General features: G+C 40.2%; 2 protein-coding genes across 2 annotated transcripts; both read right to left on the reverse strand.

Moving 5' to 3' along the window:
* Positions 1–6,802: 6,802 nt before the first annotated feature.
* Positions 6,803–7,985, reverse strand: tcf15 (transcription factor 15). Its single transcript, XM_030119042.1, has 2 exons — positions 7,515–7,985; positions 6,803–7,116 (listed from the first exon to the last, which is right to left on the reverse strand). Exons 1-2 carry the CDS (start codon positions 7,983–7,985, stop codon positions 7,054–7,056), a joined length of 534 nt encoding a protein of 177 aa, XP_029974902.1. The 3' UTR covers positions 6,803–7,053.
* Positions 7,986–13,518: 5,533 nt separating this feature from the next.
* srxn1 (sulfiredoxin 1 homolog (S. cerevisiae)) lies at positions 13,519–18,375 on the reverse strand. The gene is made up of 2 exons (XM_030118709.1): positions 18,142–18,375; positions 13,519–17,078 (listed from the first exon to the last, which is right to left on the reverse strand). Exons 1-2 carry the CDS (start codon positions 18,355–18,357, stop codon positions 16,869–16,871), a joined length of 426 nt encoding a protein of 141 aa, XP_029974569.1. The 5' UTR covers positions 18,358–18,375; the 3' UTR covers positions 13,519–16,868.
* Positions 18,376–22,466: the final 4,091 nt, after the last annotated feature.

Raw genomic sequence — 22,466 nt, forward strand, 5'->3', positions numbered from 1 at the left:
TCAGTGGCGAAAGCTGCTCGGGCTTGTACGACTCATCAGCGTTGTGATCCTCTGAGGGTGTCATTCTCCGTGTAAATATGAGCGAGTGCACATGTGATTTGTGCACGTATGCATTTGATTCGGCTCTGGCTGCTGCAGTTAAAGGGTGTTGCACGCCACGGTAAATCCCAGAGGTTGTTAGCACGCCCAGCTGCCGGTGCAGGTCTCCATGTTTCTGTCAGCGAGGTTGTTCGCTGCACACTCTCTCGCCTCTGATTGAGGAAATCCTCTGTTTGCAGAAATGAAACATCCCAATGGTTCCGCCATCTCTCCCCCCGGTCCTGTACACTGAGACTTTCCCATGCAGGCTGTGCATGTTTACTGGGATTTGACAGATTTAAAGCTCTTTGACGGGCCGTTACAGTGCCAGTGTTTCAGTGCGGGCTAAGAGGACAGATTTTGAGAGAAAAATAGGCAAAGTCTGAAGTTACTCCAAAAAATTATTGTTGAAAGAAAAACAATTAGGTACAGAACAATAAGAGCACAAAGAATCAACTTCCTTATATAAACATTTATAGATCTTTATTGCTCTATATGTTTTTTTTTTCTTTTTCAGCAACACATAGTGAAAACAGAAAAAGCTAAAAGTCAATTCAAGTTTAATATAGTCCAAAAATGTGCTTTTTTTAGGGAGCTAATTGATCAGTCTAAAAATGTACCAAATATCTGCTCCATGGTTGTTTGCATTAATCGACCCTTTGTCTTTGCTTCCAGGAGACGTCAGCATCGTTCTCCTTTTGCCACGACTTGGATCAAAGACAGAGGACTGGCTGGGGGATCCACTTGTTTGGAGGCTGTCACAGATTTGCTGCATGTCAGAGGAAGAGGATGCCAACGATTTCCTGCCAAGACCATCAGATCCAACATGTCAGACCGCAGCACTTACCCGGGGGCTTCCACGCCTGATCTGCGGTGAGTCCGGATGAACAAACAGGAGTTTTTTCTGCCTCATATTAGTTACTGCTTAGAGACCTTTTCAAGGGAGCTGCCCAGTGTTGTAGTGGTTAGCGCTCTCACCACTCAGCCAATGGGCTTGGGAGCTTTTCTGAGTGGAGTTTACATGTTCTCCCTGTGTGTGCACAGGGGTTAAGCAGTTATTTATATTCATTGGTGTTCAATTCAACTATATTTCTGAGAAAATATCAAAATATGAAATATTTCTCTCCTTTTTAAAAGACATTAAGGTGGATAATGTAGTAAATATGCATAAACTATTCAACATGTACAACAGTGGCAAAACTGGGACTGATTGTTCTATTATTCTTGAAAGTTGAGTTACTTCAACAGCCCTGTAGTAGTTTAAAAGAAATGTTGAACATTCTTGAGGAGTGGACATGTGGAACTGCTCTCGTTCATGCTTCGGGAGTCTCTCTTTACTCTCTACTTATGAAAATAAATATGTCATTATTAAGATTCAGCAGAATTCAATATCAGTCCATTCATTTCCAACCATTGTGTTGTAGAAGCTAAGAGACTCCTAAAACAGGCAGAGTGTTTCAATTACTATCTGTAACAACGCTAGACGCTCTCAAGGCGGTTTTATCTTCAGTCCCCGTGCTTCTCAGTTGGCCAGATCACTTCTCAGGAAACTCAGGAGTCCCATAGCATTCAGTGTGGGATGTAAGGCAGCCTGTATCTGTCAATTTCTGCAACTTTCTATAACCGCCCATGTGAAATTCACACTCACTTCACACTACGACTGGTCGGCAGTGTGGAGGTGAGAAAGAAGCTGAGGATTGCACTTGTCTCAATAGCTTTCTGTTTTCCTGTTGCACCTCTATTGGTGCTTTTCTCATGTTCAGCCAAGCATGGCACAATGCATTTCCCCCCCTTGTTTTCAAATCATGTCACAGCCATCCATTCATGATAAGATCTTTCAGTCTCCAATGTCGTTTAGAATAAAAGGAAGAAAGAAAAAGAAAACAAATTCAATTGTTAGCTTGCTGCAACATTTGAACCCTGAGCATAAAGCACATCAAAAGATTATTTTAAATGTATTGCAGGTATTTCATCATACATTTGTTGACCTGAGGATGACAACAAATGCAAAGTAAGATAAAAAACTAAACCTCTGATCCCTATGCTGATTCTGATGGCGACATAAATGTCCAAGCATCATGAATACCTGCAAATGCATGAAACTGCCGACCCTGAAAGGGTGTGAAAACAGAAAAGCTTGTTGCATCATTTTTGAATGACAAATGCTCATCATGGTTACAGTCTCACAGAAAAGATCCAGGTTTGCTGGGATTTTATATCGCCTTGTTCCTGCGTAGGTTTTCTTTTGAGAGCTGCAGCTTTCTTCCACGATCCACAGACATGCCTGTTACACAAATCTTTGTCTCGAAATTGTCCATATGTCTGAGTGTGTGTGTCTGGATAGTATCCCTCTATGTTGGCCTTGTGATGGTGACCTATCCAGGGTGTAGCACTCCTTTCTCTCATTGTCAGATGGGATCTGAGACAAACTGAGAGAAAAAGACAGATGTGGTGCTGCTCCTGAAATAGAGTAATCCATGTTTCATTTCATTTAAATTTGCAGTGATAGACAGTCCCGCATACTGTGGAAAATAAGCTCTCTTATCTTCACTCAAAATGGGATATTTTCTCCTGTGCGATCTGGATAATGTCTTTGTTTTGTCCAGCTGAATGCAGCTGTAACTCGGCGAAATGATTCCTGTCTTTGTGAGGGAATTGAGGCTGAGCGGCATCACATTGCCTGTTCAATTGTTTATTTAAGGAAGCAAAAGCCCCCTTTAAGTCTGCTTTGCTGGATTCTCACCTCTGCCTCTGGGCCTTGGCAGGCTGCAGACGGTTGGGCGTGGATTGTCCGAGCCTGCAACAGAACACAGCAGCCTCACGACAGGCTGTATTGTTCCCTGATTTCTTCTCTGGGATTTCCTCTGACTAGCTGCCCCCACCCACCCCTCCTATTCGCTCTGCAGCCCTCCATCATCCTCCCTCTGTCTGAGGGTCTTGCCAAACTCTTTGGCACATGAAAACAATTGTTCTGGTACGTTTTAGAGGATAAAACTGTCACCTTGCATGACTTTTTTTCTCCTCCAAAAGAGGCTCGGCTAATGGCCGTTTGGACAGACTTCCTCCTACTGCCCCCTCCTACCTTTGGAAAAGTGGTCATGTTCAGTAAAATCGGAAGCAAACTATCCGAGTCTGGAGCCACGGAGTGACTCAGAACCATTAATATCTTTGACATGCAGGTGGAGCGAGGGGCCATCTCCCCAGCCAGCGAGTGTTTGAAACACGCTGAAGCAGACTCTGAGAGCAAAAGCTATTAAAATATTACCATGTGCAGGTTTGTTTCTAACAACAGCTCGCTGGCAAGACTACAAAATTCTGAGCGTAAGCACCCACCTGGGAATCAAGACAGCGCTCCCAGATGATGCTGAAAAAACGCTTCACATCCTTCCTGTTTCTGGATCATCTATTTTAACTTTTTTCCCCCCCTTCTCTTCTGTCGGTGAGGCAAGGACAGGAACGCGTTTGAGCTGTCTGAGCGGTGATTTGTGTTTCATCTGCAAAGGTGTTTTCATGGAGACGTTGCCGAACAGTATTCATTAAGCCGCGCTTGCAAAACGTGACAGCTTCCTTGTCTGTGTGTTTAGATCACATAACTGTCAGTCGGCGTGAACGCATTATGTCAGTCTCTCCTGCTTTTATTCTTGAATAACTTTCTCATAAGGCAGACAAGAGCACTAAACTCCAAGCTGTGATGTACAGATGTACAACAACACGCTGAGATACCCAAAGGGGAACTTAAATAAACTGCTTTTACACACTCCAAAGTGTTCAGTCTTCATAGTACCTCTGAATGTTCGTGGGTTAAATCAGCAGAGGCCACTGGTCCGACCAGCATGAATTTTATTTGTTTGGGTGCTTTTGTTTGGGATCTCCTCTTAAAGTAATCATGTAACAAACATCATGTCTCGTACTCCATCCATTTTTGCCAATACAGGGTAGGGACACACTCATGCTCTCACCTTCAAGAAAAATTAAAAGTTATCCATTTACAACAGTTTCTGGGACTGAGAAATAAACCAGAACACTTGAAGAAAACCCACACATGCACAGAGGAACATAACTCCGTACAGAAAAGCCCTAAAATGAATGTTTTCATGAATGAAAGATTTGCATCGAGGCTGGTCAAGGCTCGTACCTGTGATCCTTTTTAGAAATCATCGGTCAAGTAAACCACTTTTCTTTATTAATTAAATTCAAATCATAAAAACAGAAATAACCAAACAGTGAAAAGTCATTATGGTGATTATTGTCAACAGAAAACACCAAAACTCTACTCACCTGCTATTTTCCATGCTCTGTCTAAATATGTCCAGGCCCCCAAAGCCTGTTGATGTTGTAGCTCTGAGGAAGAGTTGGAAACGTTACATGATCATGTCGCTCCATGGATTTCATTCATTTGTTTCCAGATACTTTTCAAATTAAGTTGCATCTTTATTGGATGGTTTATTTATCCTGCTATGAGTGCAACACTGGACAAAGCAGTGATCGAGGACTGGAGACCAACAAAATCACTATCAGCTGATTTATTTACTAAACAAGAAGATGACAAGGTCATCTTTACTCGTGTTAGTGCCACTGATAATTACGATGCTGATTTAAAAATGTGACAGAATGTAAGATTCAGATAAATTCAGAGTATGTTTTTCCCTTATAGAGTGAAGTAATGGCAAATTTTAAATAAAAAAAGTTAAACATATACAAATAAAGAAAAAGCAGTGTGTTTACTAGCCAAGGGTCCAGTGTGCAACAATTTATTTTAAGTTTCTGGGTCATGCTGAAGCCCATCCTTTAAAGAAAAGCCAGAAGAATCTCAGTTAAAGACGATAGAAGAAGCAGGGCAGGTTTGCTCTTGTGTTTTCTGCTGCTATCATCCACTAAACTACTCTGACTATCACATACATTTTTCACCTGAAGTCATAACTCTGGCAGGACACGGAGGTGGAAGTGCCATCTAGCTTCATTTCATCCCTGCAGAAATACTTCCTGCATCCTCTGCTGGGATTAAGAGATGCGAGTGTCTGAGGAAGAGGAAAAACTCACCAAAGCGAAGTGGTAAAGCTTTGCGGTGGTCCCCAGGTGGATCCTCTGGACTCTCGCCTGTCAGACATGTTAAACAGATTCACACTGACTTTATCTGCCATCGTTGCTTCCCCCTCCCCGCCGTCTCCTCTGATGGTTACTGCTCTCAATTTGTTACCTGTCATCCACGGTAGGAATATATAAAAAAAAAAGGAAGATCTCCCTCGGATTTCTTCTGGAAACTCACTGTTTCGCGAGCTCGCTCTGAGAAGCATCACCGGAGAGCTGTACATCTGGGTCCCAGCGCCGGATGATGTCAAGACTGGCGATGACCCAAAGCCCACCGCACAGAGAGTTCCTCGGAGAGGTCGGCTGCACGTTGTTTTCCCTTCCTCTGTCTACGTGACATCTTCCTGCCGGGGGGAGCCTCGGGGAGCCATTTGAGGAGGCCCAGCGCCTGAGCGTGGTGGACAAATTCAACTCCTCCTGACAGAGCAGGTGGGGGAGGGATGACGAGGGGAGCAAAGACCCCCAGCAGGCACCTTTAACTGCCTCAGAATTCACTTTCCATACAAACTCCTGCCACTGGGGAGATTTGCACTGCTGTTCAGAGGCAGCGTTTTGCAGCCTTATTCAGAGCGATGCCAGACAGGAACTGTGGCTCAGCTGTCCGTATGTCTGAGCTGAAATCTGGCTGTCAGTGTTCACTGGAGTGACTTTTTTCAGACTGGAGGAGACAAAAGGACGTCCACAGAGGCTGGGCTGTTTCCGTTATTCAGCTTGATTTCTCAGCATGTATCAAGTATTTGAGTTAAAAGTTCTCCTGTGCTAAACAGACCACAATGCATGAAAATCTAACAATTACAGGGTAAAAAAAAAAAAAATCCAACATTTGCTCCTTTTTGCAAGAAAATAAATGAAAACGCAGTTATGTCTTAATAAAAAGCACAAGAATCAAGTTCAGGCTGAAACTTCCATCCGCTGCCGACGTGAACTGAACTACTAACAAGAGGTGACACACTAAAAAGACAAGTCACCCCAAAACTCTGCATTGGGATTATATTTGCATCAATTGCAGCGATTATACGTCAACAAGGTTTCACATCAGCGCTCCACTGTGACTTCTGACCTCTCACCCCATCTCTCCCTGTCCACTGAGTCCGCCGCCGTTGATTTATCCCTCTGACATACCAGCAGCTGTGTTGGGGGCTCTGAAACAGAGTGTGGGCTACTATTTGCCGTGACTAATCGATAGCAGACTTCAAAAAACACCAGTCATGAGATTTCGGGAAAAATGCACCATTCACTGACACGGGAAACCCTCAACCTTTTCCTTCATAAACAAAGTCTTTTTTTTAACATTAGAACAGAAAAAAAGAGAATGTTTTATCATTAAAAAGTTGATATAACCGGTTAGCAAACAGAGCCTAAAAATGTGCAATCAGTAAAAATTTAAACATACATTTAACTGTTTTTTTTTAAAAAAACATAAATGTAAATGTAAATTTAGTATAATGGATTTCCAAAACTGCAGCAGCCAGTTTCAATAATAAAGTTTTTTTTTTTTTTTTTGGCCTCAAAAAATTGTTGGTAGTTTCTGATCTTTTCATAAAAGGGATTTTTTTTTTTCATTAATGTGCAAACCTCATTTGATCAAAATTGGCAACAAGAAGAAGAAGTAATTTTTTTAATAAAATATATTTTATTTAAACTTTTTGACAAATAGAAAAGGAATACAAAAAAATCATAAGTTTCAAACAAATGCACTGCATCTTTGAAAGGCTTATGCCTAGATTTCTCAGTCAAGTATAAATAGTCTCTTCTTTGGCTCCATCATTTGATCCAGCATGTGTACATGTACGTGTACGTGTGCGCGCTCTGCAAAACCAGCTTGGACTCTTCCCTGAGAAAGTCTTTTGAGGATTTTCAGGTTGTTGATCATTCGCTGGTCCCCAGTCAACGTCTCATCCGCAGCGGACCCAGTCCTCGCATTTTCAAACAGTCTTTTCCATCTTTAATCTGCAAAGAAAGGAAAGAAGCCAGTCATTAAAAAAAAAAGAGTTGAACACAGTTTATCCGTGCCAGATGTTTCTGCAGATAACGGGCTTTATAAAAGAATAATAATAAAATAAACAACATTTAATGTTATATGTTAACAAATACAGACGGATTTATCGGCCATGCTATATTCTGCGTTGGGCAGATGAAAAAAAAAAAAAGTCGCCTCAAAAGCCACCTGTGCCAGGAATTTATAAGCACTTTTACGCACACGTGTTGGATGTGCGTAAACGCGCTCTGAACGCACACGTCAACCATTAAACGTGTGAAAACGGGATCACTCCAAAAATGTAAAAGGATTGAGGTTAAGCCCTTTTTTCTCTTCTTTTCATGCACCAATAAAACCAAACAGCATGTACCCCTCTCCTCTGGTTGCTCAGGCAGAAGGTGCAGATGGTCCTCGGCTGCTTGCCCCCGCTCTCCTCTTGCGCGTGGAGGCACGGCTGACCGTCGGCGCTGCCGTCCCCGGTCAGCAGCACGTTGGCCAGATGGGAGATGTAGCTGGACGCCAGGCGCAGGGTCTCGATCTTGGAGAGCTTTCTGTCCACCGGCTCGGTGGGTATGAGCGTCCGCAGGGCCGTGAAGGCGGTGTTGACGCTCTGGGTCCGGCCTCGCTCCCGGGCGTTCGCCGCGCTCCTCTGCTTCATGACCACGGCCGTGTCCCCGTCCGAGCCCCGCGAGATCCGCCTCCGCTTCTCGGAGGAGCCGCAGTAGCTCTGCTCCGAGCTGCCGTCGCTCTCGCTGCGGTTCTCGTCGTCCTCGGATGTGACCGTGAAATCCGAGTAGATTAAGTGCGTCGCCATCGGCCGCAGCATGGCAAAAGTCATCATTAGGAGGAAAAGAAGAAGAAGAAAAAAAACTAAAGAAAAGAAAAAAAAAAAAAATCCCACTCCAAAAATCCAGGCTCCGGATCTGAAAACTACCCCACAAGTTGCCCCTACATCTCAGTATAGGCGCGAAGGCTGCGACTTGTAGCCACCTGCGTTAAAGCGCGTGTTTAGCGAAGGCTGGTGATCTTTTCATGGAGTCTGGTTGGCCTCAGTCAGGGATGGACCCGGACTACCTGGTCAGCTGGGCTCTTATAGCTGGATGGGAGGAGCTGCCAGCAGCGCTCACTCTTACTGTCTGTAATGTGAAACATGGAGCAGAGATAGAAATAAACAGAAACCTGCAGAGTTGCAATACCAGCAGACACTTTTCTCTGTTATTTGTTGTTTATGCGACGTGAAATCAACCAGCTGAATTGCAAGACAATGAAGAGTGTGACAGTATGCAAACATTGAACAACAAATAAGGAATAAACTATCATAAAGTGTACAGTATTTGTAGAATGTAGTGTAAAATGTGCATATGTGATAATGCTTGAAATAGATACTATATAAATTTGGTGATATAATCTAAAACATCAGCTGTATGATGTGTTTTGTATGTAAAAAGGAAATAGCTGCAAAATAAATAACTGATATATAAATGATAGATATATAAATGATATTTGTACTGAAAAATCGTTTAATTAAATGTAATGTCAATTGTATTAAGTCACCAAATGTCCTCAAGAAAAATCAAGCCATATTTGCTAATATATTTTTAAAAATTGTAAATATTGAGTGGGACTTCATCTTTGAAATAATTTCAAGTTATTTAAGGTTTAAAAATTGAGATTAAATGTTAAAGGAATCTGTTGTGATTTCTTTTTGAATCCAGGTCATTTAGCTTTGAGCCTTATATGATCAAATGCTTGAAATAAAGAAAAAGTTATTTGCCCACTCTCTCAGTTTCACCACTGCCTAAATGCACACATGTTTAGAGATGACTGTTTCTAGATGTGTGGTTTTAGTCCTCTTTGTGGATTTTCAGACTAAAGCTTTCTTTCCTGTTGTTTTATGGTTAACTCTGTCATTTCAGACTGACATGTTTATGGTCCTTCCACCTGCTGAGGTCTGTTTTTGTTGTCTGGTTAAGTGCTTCAGTGAAAGCAAAACCCAAATTACCTTCGCCTAATTCCTTCACAAACTGCAAACTTTCCCAACATCCAAGCATATTGGAAACTATTAAACTGCTTTAGAGCTTCAGAGGTTCAAATATATCAAGTTCTCCAATTTGAATATGTTTTATCAGGAGCATGTACTCTCTACTGAACATATTCTAACAGCTCTACTCCTGTTAAACTAAATAGTAGCTGCTACGCCTCCCTATTAAGGCTGCTTTTGGCTCGTCCAGAGGATCACAGGTCAGACAGCAGGAGAAAGTTAAGTGTGAGTAAATAAACAATGAACAGATGATCCTGGGATGGCAGAGACTTATTTGCTTGCTGCCCCGAGTTCAGAAAAACAAAGCGGTGGCAAATGGATGATTTAGCTCCTGCAAGCCACAGCAGTAGCCACAAGCCAGCAGCACATGCGGCCACTTCAGCGAGCCTCAGCTGCATCAACAGTCGGACGTCACACACCCAAACTGTCTGCTGAAGGAGCGCCGAGGTCTCACAAAGGACAGCAGGAACCAATCACCACACTCTGTGAAAGAAGATCCCCTCTCCAGAAGAGGCATCTAAAATAACTTTAAATAACTTTCTGTCGTGTCTGATGAACCAGGAAGAACAAATATTCCCAACTTGTGTTTTTCTCAGTGGTTAATACCATTCATCGTGAATCCTGTTATTTACACGTGTGTGTGTGCGTGTAACGGCGCACTAGCGTGGTGACTTGTCTCCAGAGGTGCAGGCTGAATCTTTGTGAGAACAGCTCTGATTTCTCAGAATGGTGAATTGCTCTTTTGCTCATCAGGAAGATGCACATTCGTGTCTCCACAGAGATGAGGCCACAGCGTGTTGGTTTTACCACCCACTGAGATCCACACTGTCAACCTTCAGAAATCCCCTACAACAACAGCATGCAGAGAAGAAGAATCTGTGTGTTTTCACAGATTTTAGTTGAACAGTGATGATCTTTAAAGTTTAAATTCCACAGTCCTGTACTTATAGACAACTGGTGTAACAGTTTCAGTTTTTGTTCACCTGCCATAAAGTTTGGCAGCGGTATTCATGTTTTCCAGGGGATAAATCCGAAGACAGAAAAACCTATTTTGTTGATTGGGGACAGTAAACAAAAACATCCTTGAGAATTTTTCCTTACAAAACATACAAATGGGAGTGGGAGCTCTGGATATTTTTTTTTCTCTCTCCCTGAAAATCCCTGGTTTGAGTCCAGGCTCTGTGTGTGTGTGTGTGTGTGTGTGTGTGTGTGTGTGTGTGTGTGTGTGTGTGTTTGTGTGTGTGTGTGTGTGTGTGTGTGTGTTGTCAGCTGGGATTGGCTCCAGCACCCCTCAGCTGGATAAAGCCTTATAGAAGTGGTTGAATAAATGGAAACTATATTACACTATTTGCACTGGATCACCAATGGATAAATCGCCCATGTACCCCTTTGCTTTAGGAATACAACACAATCCAAACACAGGGTCTCTGAGGTCAAAGGTCGTTGGATTTCAAACACATCATAAATTAGCCCCAATTTTTTGGAGTCTGAGATTATATAGAAAATATTTACTCTCACTTCGGCAAGTTGTCTCAGACATATTTATTTTCTTTTTCCTTTGAGGTCTGAAAGTATTTCTTATTCTTCCAGCATAGAAGTTTTTAAAAATTTGCTTTTTTTTTTTTCAATATGTGGATACACTGTTTTGAATCTTTTTACTTTTATCCTTATTTTTTTTCAGATTAAACTGAAACCAGCCTTTTTCTGAAATCTACACAGATCTGCACATGATTATTGATAGTTTTAAAAGATTGCAGCACTGACTGAAGGAGCTGGGAAAGTCAGAATTAAAATGAGTGGCATTCACTGGACTGTAGATGATTTATAGCAGGTTATTCTGTTTTTTTGAATCTCTGGCATGCAGTGCTGATTTGTGATGTACATAAGTTACAGATGCTTTTTTTTGTTTGTTTCATTTATTCATTTGGGCTGTGACTGTGCTTGGAAATGATTTAATAGGTGAAATTTTGGAAAAAAAATCCCAGGTTAAATAGTAGTACTCTTAATCTGTTGACTTTTCATCTAGAAAATCAACAATGAAATTGTCTCGGCTTATTTCTCTGGAACCTTGAAGCCCCATTGTTGTGCAAGAGCTATTAAAAACACATCAGAGAGCTCGACATTGTTGCATGGTGTGACACATCCCTCAATTAGTGGATCCCACGCACACACCGTCCCGCTGCGCTAAATACCCACTTCAACACTAAATCCACAAACTGAAAATAGACTCCAGTAAATACAGGACAGAGACCTGTGTGAGTAATGATGCCTAAACTCTGCAGCGCCCCGGCTTTTTCAAAACTTCATGTAAAGGTGGCCTGGTTTCACAGGAATTAAAATATGCTTGAGGCTGAGAGCTAAGAGAAAGCCTGGGGAAAAAAAGATGCTGGGCTTTAAAAGGCTCTAATCCAGTTCTTTTTTCTTCTGAGCCTCTGGTTTGAAGAGTTTTCTGTTTAGTCCCCTTTTGTAAGTTGAAATGATTTGATGCCAGGAGTCATAAAATTGCCTACAATCACCCTGCTCGCCCTCTTCTTCAAACCAGCAATGCACTTAGTTGTATTGCATTCCTATTGAGTCTTGCCAACATCAGTCTTAATTTCCTTGGTGAAATTAAAGCACTCGTCTGTCTTTCCTAAAATACCCCACAGGAATGCATCATTCCATCCTCTTTACCACTTTATCCTCAGGTTGTGGGGCGCTGGAGCCGATCCAAGCTGATTATGTGTGAAGGCAGTGTACACCCTGTAAAAGACGACGATCTATTATAGGGAATAATTAATATATTTGTGTTTTTTAATTCAGTCTCATTCATTATCTATTGTCAGAAATGATGAACAGTCATTCATTAAGGGTATCGAACAACAGCTATCAATAAATTTATGTTGGAGAAAATCCAAATGCCAGTTAAGGTATTTAGTTTCTCCTCCCGGCTGTGATGAACGAATGAAGTCAAATGAGCTGCTGTCACAGCAGACATGACGAGCTTTTTCTTGTTAAATAACCTTAAGCCATTACTTTATGGTGCTGCTTATCAAAGCCTTTTTCTAAAATGGTTCTGGATCTTTTGTATTTAATGCATTTTTTTTAGGTTTTTTTCTTTTATCTCTTTTTGACTTTTGCATTTGTTTTCGTGTTTGTGTAAAACAGTTTTCTCTCCATTGCTACATATTTTCATCATGGACAGAATATTTTATTCCTGATATATTTTTAGCAGAAGATCTTCTGTAAAAGGGATGACTAACTTTGAGTTTCATTAAAAAACACAATCCACACTGAATGCAGTGTAAAAATGAAGTCAAACTTGAAGACCCAGTGTAAAGCAAAAATAATGCAACAGGTGTGGCAGCTGCAGGTTGGTGTGAACACACACCTCATTTTTCAAAGTCAATGACAACAAAATGCTTTAATGAGGAAACACAGGAATCAGTCAGAAAAATTTCTACTTGGTTTGTAGACTTAAATGCATGATTTTATGCTCTGAATGTGTTAGGTCAGACTGCACTAGAAATTTAAACCAAATACTTTGATGTGCTCTGAACTGCTGGTAAAGCTGCTCTGATCGTCAGGTTTTATTCCCACTGCATTAAACAAACATGGGAGCTGTGTGGTTGAGACGAGGAGGGGGGAGACCCCTCATACCTTGGTTAATTGTGCAGTTATATTCAGAATACAAGCAAAACTCCAAAGACATTATGCTGCACAATAAAGTTTCCTCATGAGACAATCCCTCTATGATCGGCCGGTCACATTCACTGCCAGCGTTTAAGCCTTGGTATTCGTCGGAAGCCTCTGGGAAACACAACCGATTTCTATTATACCACATGTATACTTTCACAAAGCTACATGGAGAAGGAGGTTTATGCACAGTGAGTCTCTGTGCTGAGGTCAGAGGGTGGATACGGCATTGCAAATCTGGCCCAAATTACACGCCTGCAGCCACCAGTAGTCTGAGCGAATTCCAGATAGGAAGCTGTGAGAAGTCCTCACCGTCTCCCAACACCTAAACTCTTTCAAGAGGATTTGGCTGTAATGCCTTCTCGGGTGGAACAAATGGGTGAGCTGGCTAACCAGAGATCATTTTTCAGCTCCATTTTAAATGTGGACTTACTCAACAGGAAGGCCAGAATCCATTTTTTAAGGTCTCTCAGCAGTCTAATTGGGGCACTTTGTAGAAGAGGAGCAATCGCTTCGTAGAAACATTTTCAGAGACATATGCCTCAATAAAGACGTGTAAAGACAGATTTGTTTTATGATGCATTGTCAGGGGTCGGGGTGGGACGTTCTAATGGAGAAATCCAGGATGACACATGGGCAGTGCTGCTTCACTCTTTATTTCACTGAAACACAGGAAAAATTCATGACAATTCTTTTTTTAAACAAACCCAATGAGTGGTTCACCATCACAGAGGTTGATCTAAAAAGTATTAATCATTTTAATTCTCTTGTTTGTGTGGCATCAGCTCGTCAGTCAAAAACAAGGGTAACATAACTTGTTTGACACAAGTAATTAAAGAAAACTGCTTTGCTGCTGTCTTAAATTTGTGTGTTGACATTATTCTAGCAGTCCTGTCACTTTGAAGGGCCGCGGTGCCTCTTCGATTTCTTGTACTTATAAAAATCTACACATTTCATATTTTGTTCACAAACTAAGTTGTTGTTCAGAGGTGCCACTCTCTCCCCTGTTTCCTCTAAAAATAGCACAAGAAAGGAAAAAAAAAGTTTTTGAAGTCCTTTAAGCACATCGGGACGAAAACGATCACATTCCAGAATGTTCTTCATGATTGGTCACACTGTTGTTGGTAGAATCAGTTACAAAAACAGTCTCTCAGTCCTTTATAACATACTCTAATATATATTGATAGACTTGTTGAAGGATATTTCAAAACCTTTTCACCTTCGTCATATATTTTTCCATTGAATATTGCTCAAAAAAATATCAATACTTTATCTTTTTAGCACTTTGCATGCAGAAAATGTCTTGCTGGATTATTGTAAAAGGTTATAAAAGATAGTTACTTGCTATGCACAATTTTTTTTTTAATAAGATGTTATATACTTGAAAAGTACTTTAAGTATGTTTTACATGGAATTCAGAACATGTATAAAACGGGAACACAACCGTATGTATTAGTTTTATGCATGGTGAATTTGATCACACATTATTTTTCATGGTTAAAAAACAATCTTGTGCTTTAATTAGGAGTTAGAGATGCTTTGCCAGAGTAAAAGACCAACATCCAGGCTGTTTCGAATAACTTCTAATAATCCATTGTAATTCTGGCTGAAATGTGAAAACACATAAATGTCATAAACTACAGTCACTTGCTAGATAAAAGTCAATATTCCACTCCTCTGTTTTGGAAATCTTAGTTTGTGTTTTTATGTAGAAAGATCATAAAAAGAGGAAAACAAATGTGAAAAGCAACACATTCACTCTTTGATTACAACAACTAATAGTAAATTAAAGTACATGAGAACTATCCCAATATTGATTTAACTCATTTGAATCAGGCTATTCTTCAAGAATGAATATACTTTATATTCTCATATTTTTCACACTGTCAATCTCTCTGAGCATAAAACAGTTCTTTTACAGGTGATTGAACTCCAAATCAGGAAAATAATTAATCTTCACTTACTGTCAGCCAAACACAATAATTAACAAGTAAATTCAATAATCGCCTTTCATCAAAGCAGGAAATCAATAGGACAAAAAAAAAACTTACAAGAAAATTACATGCTGTTGTAAAAACGGCCTCAAACAGTTCCTCTTCTTAACCGCCCAAATCTCCTTGATCTGTTCAAATCCTCCAAGATAAGGCGTGCAGAACCACCCATGGAAACCGCTCCCCGGAGCAACAGGTGCAATGTATTTTTTCCATAGCAGTATTGCGTGTCAAAACCCCTTTGAGGATATGGTTACTTCCAGACAGTGAGTGAGCCACAGGAAATCTTCTCACACGCGACGATTCAGGGGAGAAATTTAGAGCCCTTTAGGGCCGGTCGGTAAAAGCTGCCCCGGGTCTCCCTTCATTTCCTCGATGGCCACAAAGGGAGATCGTCAGGCAGCTCAGAGCTTGCATTGTGAGAGCGCTCACGTCGGAAAAGCCCTGTCTCGACGTATAGCTCACCTATATTATTCTGTAAAGTTCCTTCCTCCAAGACGGAGGGAAGGGAACTGCTGTCTGACTTGATTTAGTAAGTGGAGCCGGTGTCAAGGTCAGCAACAACAACAAACAGGGCATGATGTAATACATCAAAGCGTTCGCCGAAGATTATCCCTGATGATTACTGCAGGAAGAAAGCATTTATACCCCTGATTAATGTCAAAATGCAGTGTCACAGGGGAATTAAGTAATTTACAAGGTTATCTTTAATTTAATTTCTGAAAAGATTGCATCTGATATGACTTTGCTTCGGCGGCGTTTTCAAAGGAACACAATGGAACTTCCATTCCTTTGTCGAAGCACAATCTGGGAGGTTAGAGGCAAGATATTTTTCAGATATCTGGAGAGGGAGAGGAAGACCGACGACAGGCAGAACGAGCAGACTCAGCAAGACTCGACAACATCTTGCATTTTGTCAGCCTGATGTTCTTAAAGCACCTGACTCCTTCCACACGCCATCTGGTCTATAGGCTCCTTTCTGCTGCCGAGCTGTCTGGTCCGTCACAATCAAAGTTGACTGTGCATGAACAAAGTGTGTAAATAGCACTCAAAAACTAAGGGCTGCATGACACGTACTCCACTGAGATTTTATTAAGTTCTCATGAAAATGAAGAAGATTAGCACAGTAGAGAGATGTTGTCTTTAGTGTGGCAACTGAAAAATGTCTTATTTGACATTTTGATTCTCACATTACATTCTCTTGGTGTCATTTGATTTCTAAAATTAAACACAGTTCTACCGCTAATAAAAAAAAAAACACACACAAAGAGACTACAGGGACCTTCTGACATAATTTCAGGCAAAAATAGCTCAATGAAAGATGATGTGTATTTAAATCCTCCGCAGCGCTCAGCAGGAGGGGCTGCGAAAAGGCACACTTGAAGGAAAGCCACCGGTGGATACAGCAGAGCTTTTTCAAGTGTCAAAGCAGCAAAAAGCACAAGTGTAAATAAAATGAGTAAAAACTGCCACCATTCATCTGCTGTGTTGTAGTACTCGGTTCACAGAGACCGCTGAACACATCAGGGAAATCATCATGATGAGAATTATCCCAACTTTTCAGTCATAATATTGCTTCTTGAAAAGATTTCAAAATTACCAAATAAAGAGTTTTTGCTGTGTCTTAGCTTGATTGCTACATAAGTGAATAAATAAATGCCACAAATTATCCAAGCTAACAATAATCATACAACTTCATATGCAATTAAAATTTATATTATAAGTTCTAAACTATTAAGACAAGGGTTTACAAATAAGGAATGATAACACAAATAAAAATATGATAATATCATGTCTTTCAGTAAAGGATTACATTTCCCCCTGCTGGTAAACCTTTTGCTCTGCAGTCACTGACTGTGTTCAGAGGAGTCACAGTGACCCAACCTGACCAAGACTCCATCCATTTACCATTGAACCACTACATCACAGTGCAGCCAGAGTCTCTCAGCACAAAAACAAAGTGAACTCCCAACCCCCTCCCAAAAAATAAAACAAAAAAGAGTGAGCTCCTCCGGTCTCACCGCAGATCAGGCGTGGAGCCCCCCAGGTAGGTACTGAGGTCCGAGATGTTTGATCTGATGAGCTTGGCAGGAATCGTTGGCATGTTTAACCTCTGATACGCAGCAAACCTGTGACAGCCACCGAATGAGTAATAGTAATTTCCGCCTTCTCTGCCTTTGATCCAGAGCACATCAATTGGAGGAACGATGCCAATGTCTGCCGTTTCCTGGAAGCAAAGCCAAACTTGGATTTAATGCAAAACAACACTGGAACAAACAAGTGGACATTTTGAATGTGTGAATAGAAAAACAGACATGCCTATATAAGAACACAGTACATTTGCAACTTATTCAAATTTTTACCATGGGAAGGACAGCAAATGATAATGCATTCATATATGCATATTCAATCTGGGATCTATAACAGCACTGCTTTGCAGTATGGGGTTCTGTCTATTCTCACTTTTCTCCGCAAGAAAACACAGAATTAAAAACCTGGTTTAAAAAAGACACTGGTCTGCTGAAGTTTAGGCTCATTTTATAAACTCCAGTTATTCTAATTAATTCACTAAAGTAACATGAAATCATCATTATGACATGTAAACACACAACACACACCAGTCTGTTTTATGCGGTGGGGTCTCAAAATGTGGGAGGATGAGCTTCCTTTCATTGCTTAAACCACATCAGAACCTAACCAGCTGTCACCATGCACCTTTTGTCTCAGGTCGATTAGTAACCTCTGTCTGAACCACAGACTTCCAAAAGCTTCTTCTTCTTTTTAAATGAAATAAGATAATGATGACCTTCCATAGGCTCATACTGTTACTGTCTTGAAAAAAGTTACAACAAAAGAATAAACTATTCAAAGCTAACTTAACTCCCAACTTTATTAGTACTATTTTCCTCACATGCATGGCATGTATTCTAATAGCCAAGTACAATTAACGCCATCTAATCTACTTCAATACGTTTAAAATGAGGTGTTTGAGTACATCCTATATTGGAACTGAGTCAAACCAGTTATTTTGCATGTAAATATTTAGTAATGGCATTTTTATTTAAACAAAAATGTAATTTTTATGTATTTTAAAGTGTTTTGAGTGTGTTTTTAAGTTTTCATGACAGCTTTTGATGATGTCCCAACATTTAGAAGATGTGGCTGTTAAGCATATTTAAAACCAAGTTTTTTGATTGGAGCAGTTCTGACGAGCCACCAGTGTTCAGGCCGGCTCTAGGCCTTGTATGACCTAAAGAAATTCTCAGGGCCCTGTTCAGTCAATACTCCACCTTTATCGTGTCCATCAAGCTTTGGACCTTCTGCTCGTCCAGCTGTGGAGGGAAGGGTCTGATGATGACCCGCAGCGGGACGTTGTGAACCTCCGCCACGTTGCCAGAGTGAATGGACTTGTTGCTTTCACTGTCAGTCGACATGGTGGTCGCGTTTCTGCTGGACGAAAACACCAGCTTCCTTGAAGTTTTAGCGAAGTTCAACAGCCGAAGCATTTGTCGCGTTTGTTTACTTCCTGGAATAGCCGGTAGTGTCATGACCAAGGTTGTGATTGGCTGCTGGTGCTGTCAGTCACGTGTAGGTCCCGCCCCACGTACGTCAATCGTTCCTACGTCAGTGTCAGTATCCAGGCTTGATTTCAGTTTGTTTAGGATTTAATCGTTCTTTTTCGGGTTAGTTCTTTTTCTGTCTGCAGCAAATCAAAGTTCACAGCTATTATTGAGGTTTCAGCTGAACATGTTTGCAGTAGTTTAAAGCCTGGATTGGAAGTTGGGGAGCAACATCACTTTTTTTTTTTGCTATTGTTCAATGTAAGTCCAATTTTCTATCAGTTTTGGGACTCTGTTCATTTTTCGCTTCTGTTATGGTCTCAAACTAAGTGTCTGAGTTGAGCTGAGGTGATTTATCAGACTTTTTTGGTTGACATTTTCTGAAATGTATTATAAAAAACGCAGGCTCTCGTAAATGGAAGGACTTCTCGAATATTTAGTGAATTAAGTATAGAATGATCCAGGTTTGACTAATTGAAACATGAAAAATAACTGTGAAGCCAGAAAGGAAAACTAACGAATTACTGTTGCATTTTTTACAACAATGCAATTTTTACAGCAATTTGTACAAGTGCAAAACACTCTTCTCAACAACTATTTAAAACAATTTGATTCAAATGACCTGGTTAGAATTTCTGTATTCCAGGCACAATTTCCATACAAACAATCAATTATATTAAAGTAGCAAAACAAAACACCATTTGAATTTCAAACAAATGTACCTACTCTCTTTTTAAAGATTGAACTGTTGGCTATAAAATGCAGACCAGAGTTTATCAACTTTAAAAGGAATTGTTAAGTTTTCTGGTGGAACTTTTACATTGCACATTGTATGATAACGTCAAATACTCCTAAAATGACCCAAAATTCTAAATTTATGACAACAGTCCAGGTATTTAGGATGCCATGGATTCATGGATGCCATCAGATAATATGCGAACACAATGAAGTTTTCCATCTAGAGAACACAACTAAACACATGGACCATGCAACATGTTGATCAAAACATTTTATCAGCCATCATGTTGCAGCATTTCAATGCATTGATTGCAATAGGCTGTTGCTCATGACCTGATTGACCATGAAACAAACCTAAAATCATTGAAAGCATTTCTTAAAACATTTCAATGTCCCACCACCACAGGATGTGGCATCATGGGAAATTGAGCCCAATACTCTCTGATATCATTTACATAAGGAGCAAAATCTCTGAGGAGTATTTCTTGCTTGTTGTTACCATGAAAAATGACAGAGGTTTGAAGCCAAAAGCAGGTGAAATCATCTACGATCAAGGTGTAACCATTGCTGTTGGTTATATGTGCAGATGGATGTGATTTGCAAAAAATGTGATATCAGTTGATGCCTAAACTGATATTGGCTTTAAAATTGAATGTCAGCATTTGACCTTGAAATGACTGTCTGCTGATATGACAGGCTGATGGAATGGAGCTTTAGCTATGCTTGATTTGTGTCAAAAACCCACATACGAGCAAAAAGAACAGACTGACTACTTTTACTGAGCTTACATGACAAAGGAGAGATTTGTTTTTGTATGCAAACGCAGGTATCTAAAGCTCCATCAGCAGCAAATACCAACACAATCTAATCCTTCAAAAAAAAGTAATCCCAATGTCATATATCCGATGCTAAAACGTTGTGAAGATATAAGGTAGTAGTGATACACATTGTAATTTAACATAAAGCTCCAGATTGTTCAATCTGGCCTTGATTCCATTTGTTTATCTGTCGCTAACAGTGATTGAAAGTTATTACATTTAGTCAAGTACTCAGAATGCAGATATTTTCCATTGCTTTTGGCCGATGGTTGATAGTGACGTTTGCATATATTTTCCACCTGATGTCAAAGAACATAAAGTATTTCCTCTTGTGGAATTAACGCATCAAGCTGCTCTTATCGAGCTGGCCCACTGGCAGATGCAGACATAAAATAAATTACTTGTCAAATAGTAAATGTTCAATGGGCTAAATAATAAAAACTACGTCAACTAAGGTTTTAGAAAACATGCCTTATTTAGTTTTATGCTACAGACCTTTAGGATTCATCAAAGCTCAAAAGGTTTAATTACTTTCCCATGGTTGCAACCAAATAAATGAAGTTTCTTGATGTAGTCAACCATAAAGCATTTGCATATCGTTACCTTCACCTGTGGTCGGCATTGGATTTCCTCCTTGATTCAAGTTTAAAGATTATCTTGTAAAATAGTCATTACTGCATTTGTTTCATTTGACTTCCATCCATCCATCTTCTGCTGTCCCACTTCATTCGGCTCAGGGTCACAGGCAGCTGGAGTGAGCACACAGTCCATCACAGGGCAAACAAAGACACACACACAAACACACACACGAAAAAATACATACTTCTACAATTCTACAATTCTACAATTTCATTTAGCAGACGCTTTTGTCCAAAGCGACGTACCACACAAGCAAGAATACGGACATAAGAAAGAAACCACTAGTAAATTCTTCAATTGCTTCAAGTGCGATTGGTCAAGGGAGTTGCCATCAAGTTGCAGAACAGGAGCCACTACCCCACCCCCCTCTTTTTTTTTGTGTCAACTTAGTCAGTGGTACTTAAGTGCTGGGTTTTAGACCTTCAAATACTTGATAAAAGTTAGCAAGTAGCGTCATCAGTTATCCTCAAATGCATCTTCTTGTTCTAAAAAACCTCAAGAAAAAAATCACATATGCACAGGGAGAACAGGGAGCTTTATAATAAGACTTTCATGTTTTGTGAAAGTATGAATTCTTTAAAATTACTGCCCATTGATGTTATACCAACAAAGACAACTGCAATGGACCAAAGTATATGTTGTGTGTGTGTGTTTTTTTTTTCTTTAATCATTTTAAATATAGCAGAACGTGTAAAATCCAATTATCTGAAATGATCAGTTGCTTTTTGAATCCCGAAAGCAGAATTCTAGATGTAATGAGAGTAGTTATTTATTTGTTCAATGTTTCAAAGTCAGGACTGGCTTTTTGAAGTGTGATGTCTTTTATCTTTTTTATTGAGATTTTTCTGCTCTGATGTTTTGCAACCGTATTTTCATTGAATATTGTTACTGTGAATTTTAAATACTCATGATAAACACTTGTTTGGAGCAAGTGTTCCTTTTTGCGATTGGAATAGCTTGCAAGCAGTGTGCCGAGTGGATCTGGGTGACAAGAGACTTGCAATTTACTGGAAAAGAGCTCAGTGCAAAGTATTTGAGTCAGATTGTTATTGTCAGAAAAAGCATAATTTGATTTTTTTGCCAAATCACTCTGCCCCACTTTCTTTCTAATACACCCCACTCACTAACAAGTGTCATGATGAAGAGATAATCAGTGATCCACCTGTCACTGTTCATAATATTGTGGCTGGAAGGTGTAGCTTCATCATATTAATATATTTCTGAGACCTCAGATAGAGGAAATAACAAGCTTCTGAAAACAGGTCAATAAAATCCTGTTGATATGTAACTCTAATAGAAGTAGTTCATAAACAAGTGTGAACTGGTAAATAGAACATCAGGGTTAACTGGTCTGCTTCTCAACACATATTTCATAGCATGTGCATGTCGTACTAAACACACACTAAACACATACTCAGCCAAACACTTCCTCATTAAAATTCACTTCAGCAATTAGTCATGCAGTTAAAAAGCGCCGCCACAAGCCCACAGTCCTTTGGTGACAGTAGTTTTTAATGAGGTCATTGTTTTGTATTGTCGACTGTTGCGCGATATAGGCGCCAGTCTTCAAAGTGCACTACTTCTTGATTTTTCTATTTTCGCAGGAATTTCAAAGAGCCAAGCAGGTTGCTGTGGTTACAAAAAGGACGTCTGGGCTCGCAGCTTTGCACAGGTAAGTAGAGAGCTTCAAAGATCCGCGGCAGTGGAGTGGAAACAGAACTATTGTTGTTTTCTCCAACCCACTGCCACAGCATCTTCTAATGAGACAATTAAAAATGATTTCTTGGACAGGAGAGGCAGGCCATTATATTGAATTATTACAAATTCTTTGAATTACAATGGCAGCGCCTTTTATGTTGA

Source organism: Salarias fasciatus, chromosome 20, assembly GCF_902148845.1.
Source record: "Salarias fasciatus chromosome 20, fSalaFa1.1, whole genome shotgun sequence".
In the NCBI taxonomy this organism is placed as follows: Eukaryota; Metazoa; Chordata; class Actinopteri; order Blenniiformes; family Blenniidae; genus Salarias; species Salarias fasciatus.

What these genes read in the sequence shown, in the direction of transcription:
- tcf15 (XM_030119042.1), bottom strand. Translation starts at nt 7,985, where the DNA reads ATGATGACTTTTGCCATGCTGCGGCCGATGGCGACGCACTTAATCTAC. An exon ending in TGAGCAACCAGAGGAGAGGG is followed by an intron (nt 7,117 to 7,514) that starts GTACATGCTGTT and finishes CTTTCTTTGCAG; the next exon opens with ATTAAAGATGGAAAAGACTG.
- srxn1 (XM_030118709.1), bottom strand. Translation starts at nt 18,357, where the DNA reads ATGCTTCGGCTGTTGAACTTCGCTAAAACTTCAAGGAAGCTGGTGTTT. An exon ending in GCTTGATGGACACGATAAAG is followed by an intron (nt 17,079 to 18,141) that starts GTGGAGTATTGA and finishes CTTTGCTTCCAG; the next exon opens with GAAACGGCAGACATTGGCAT.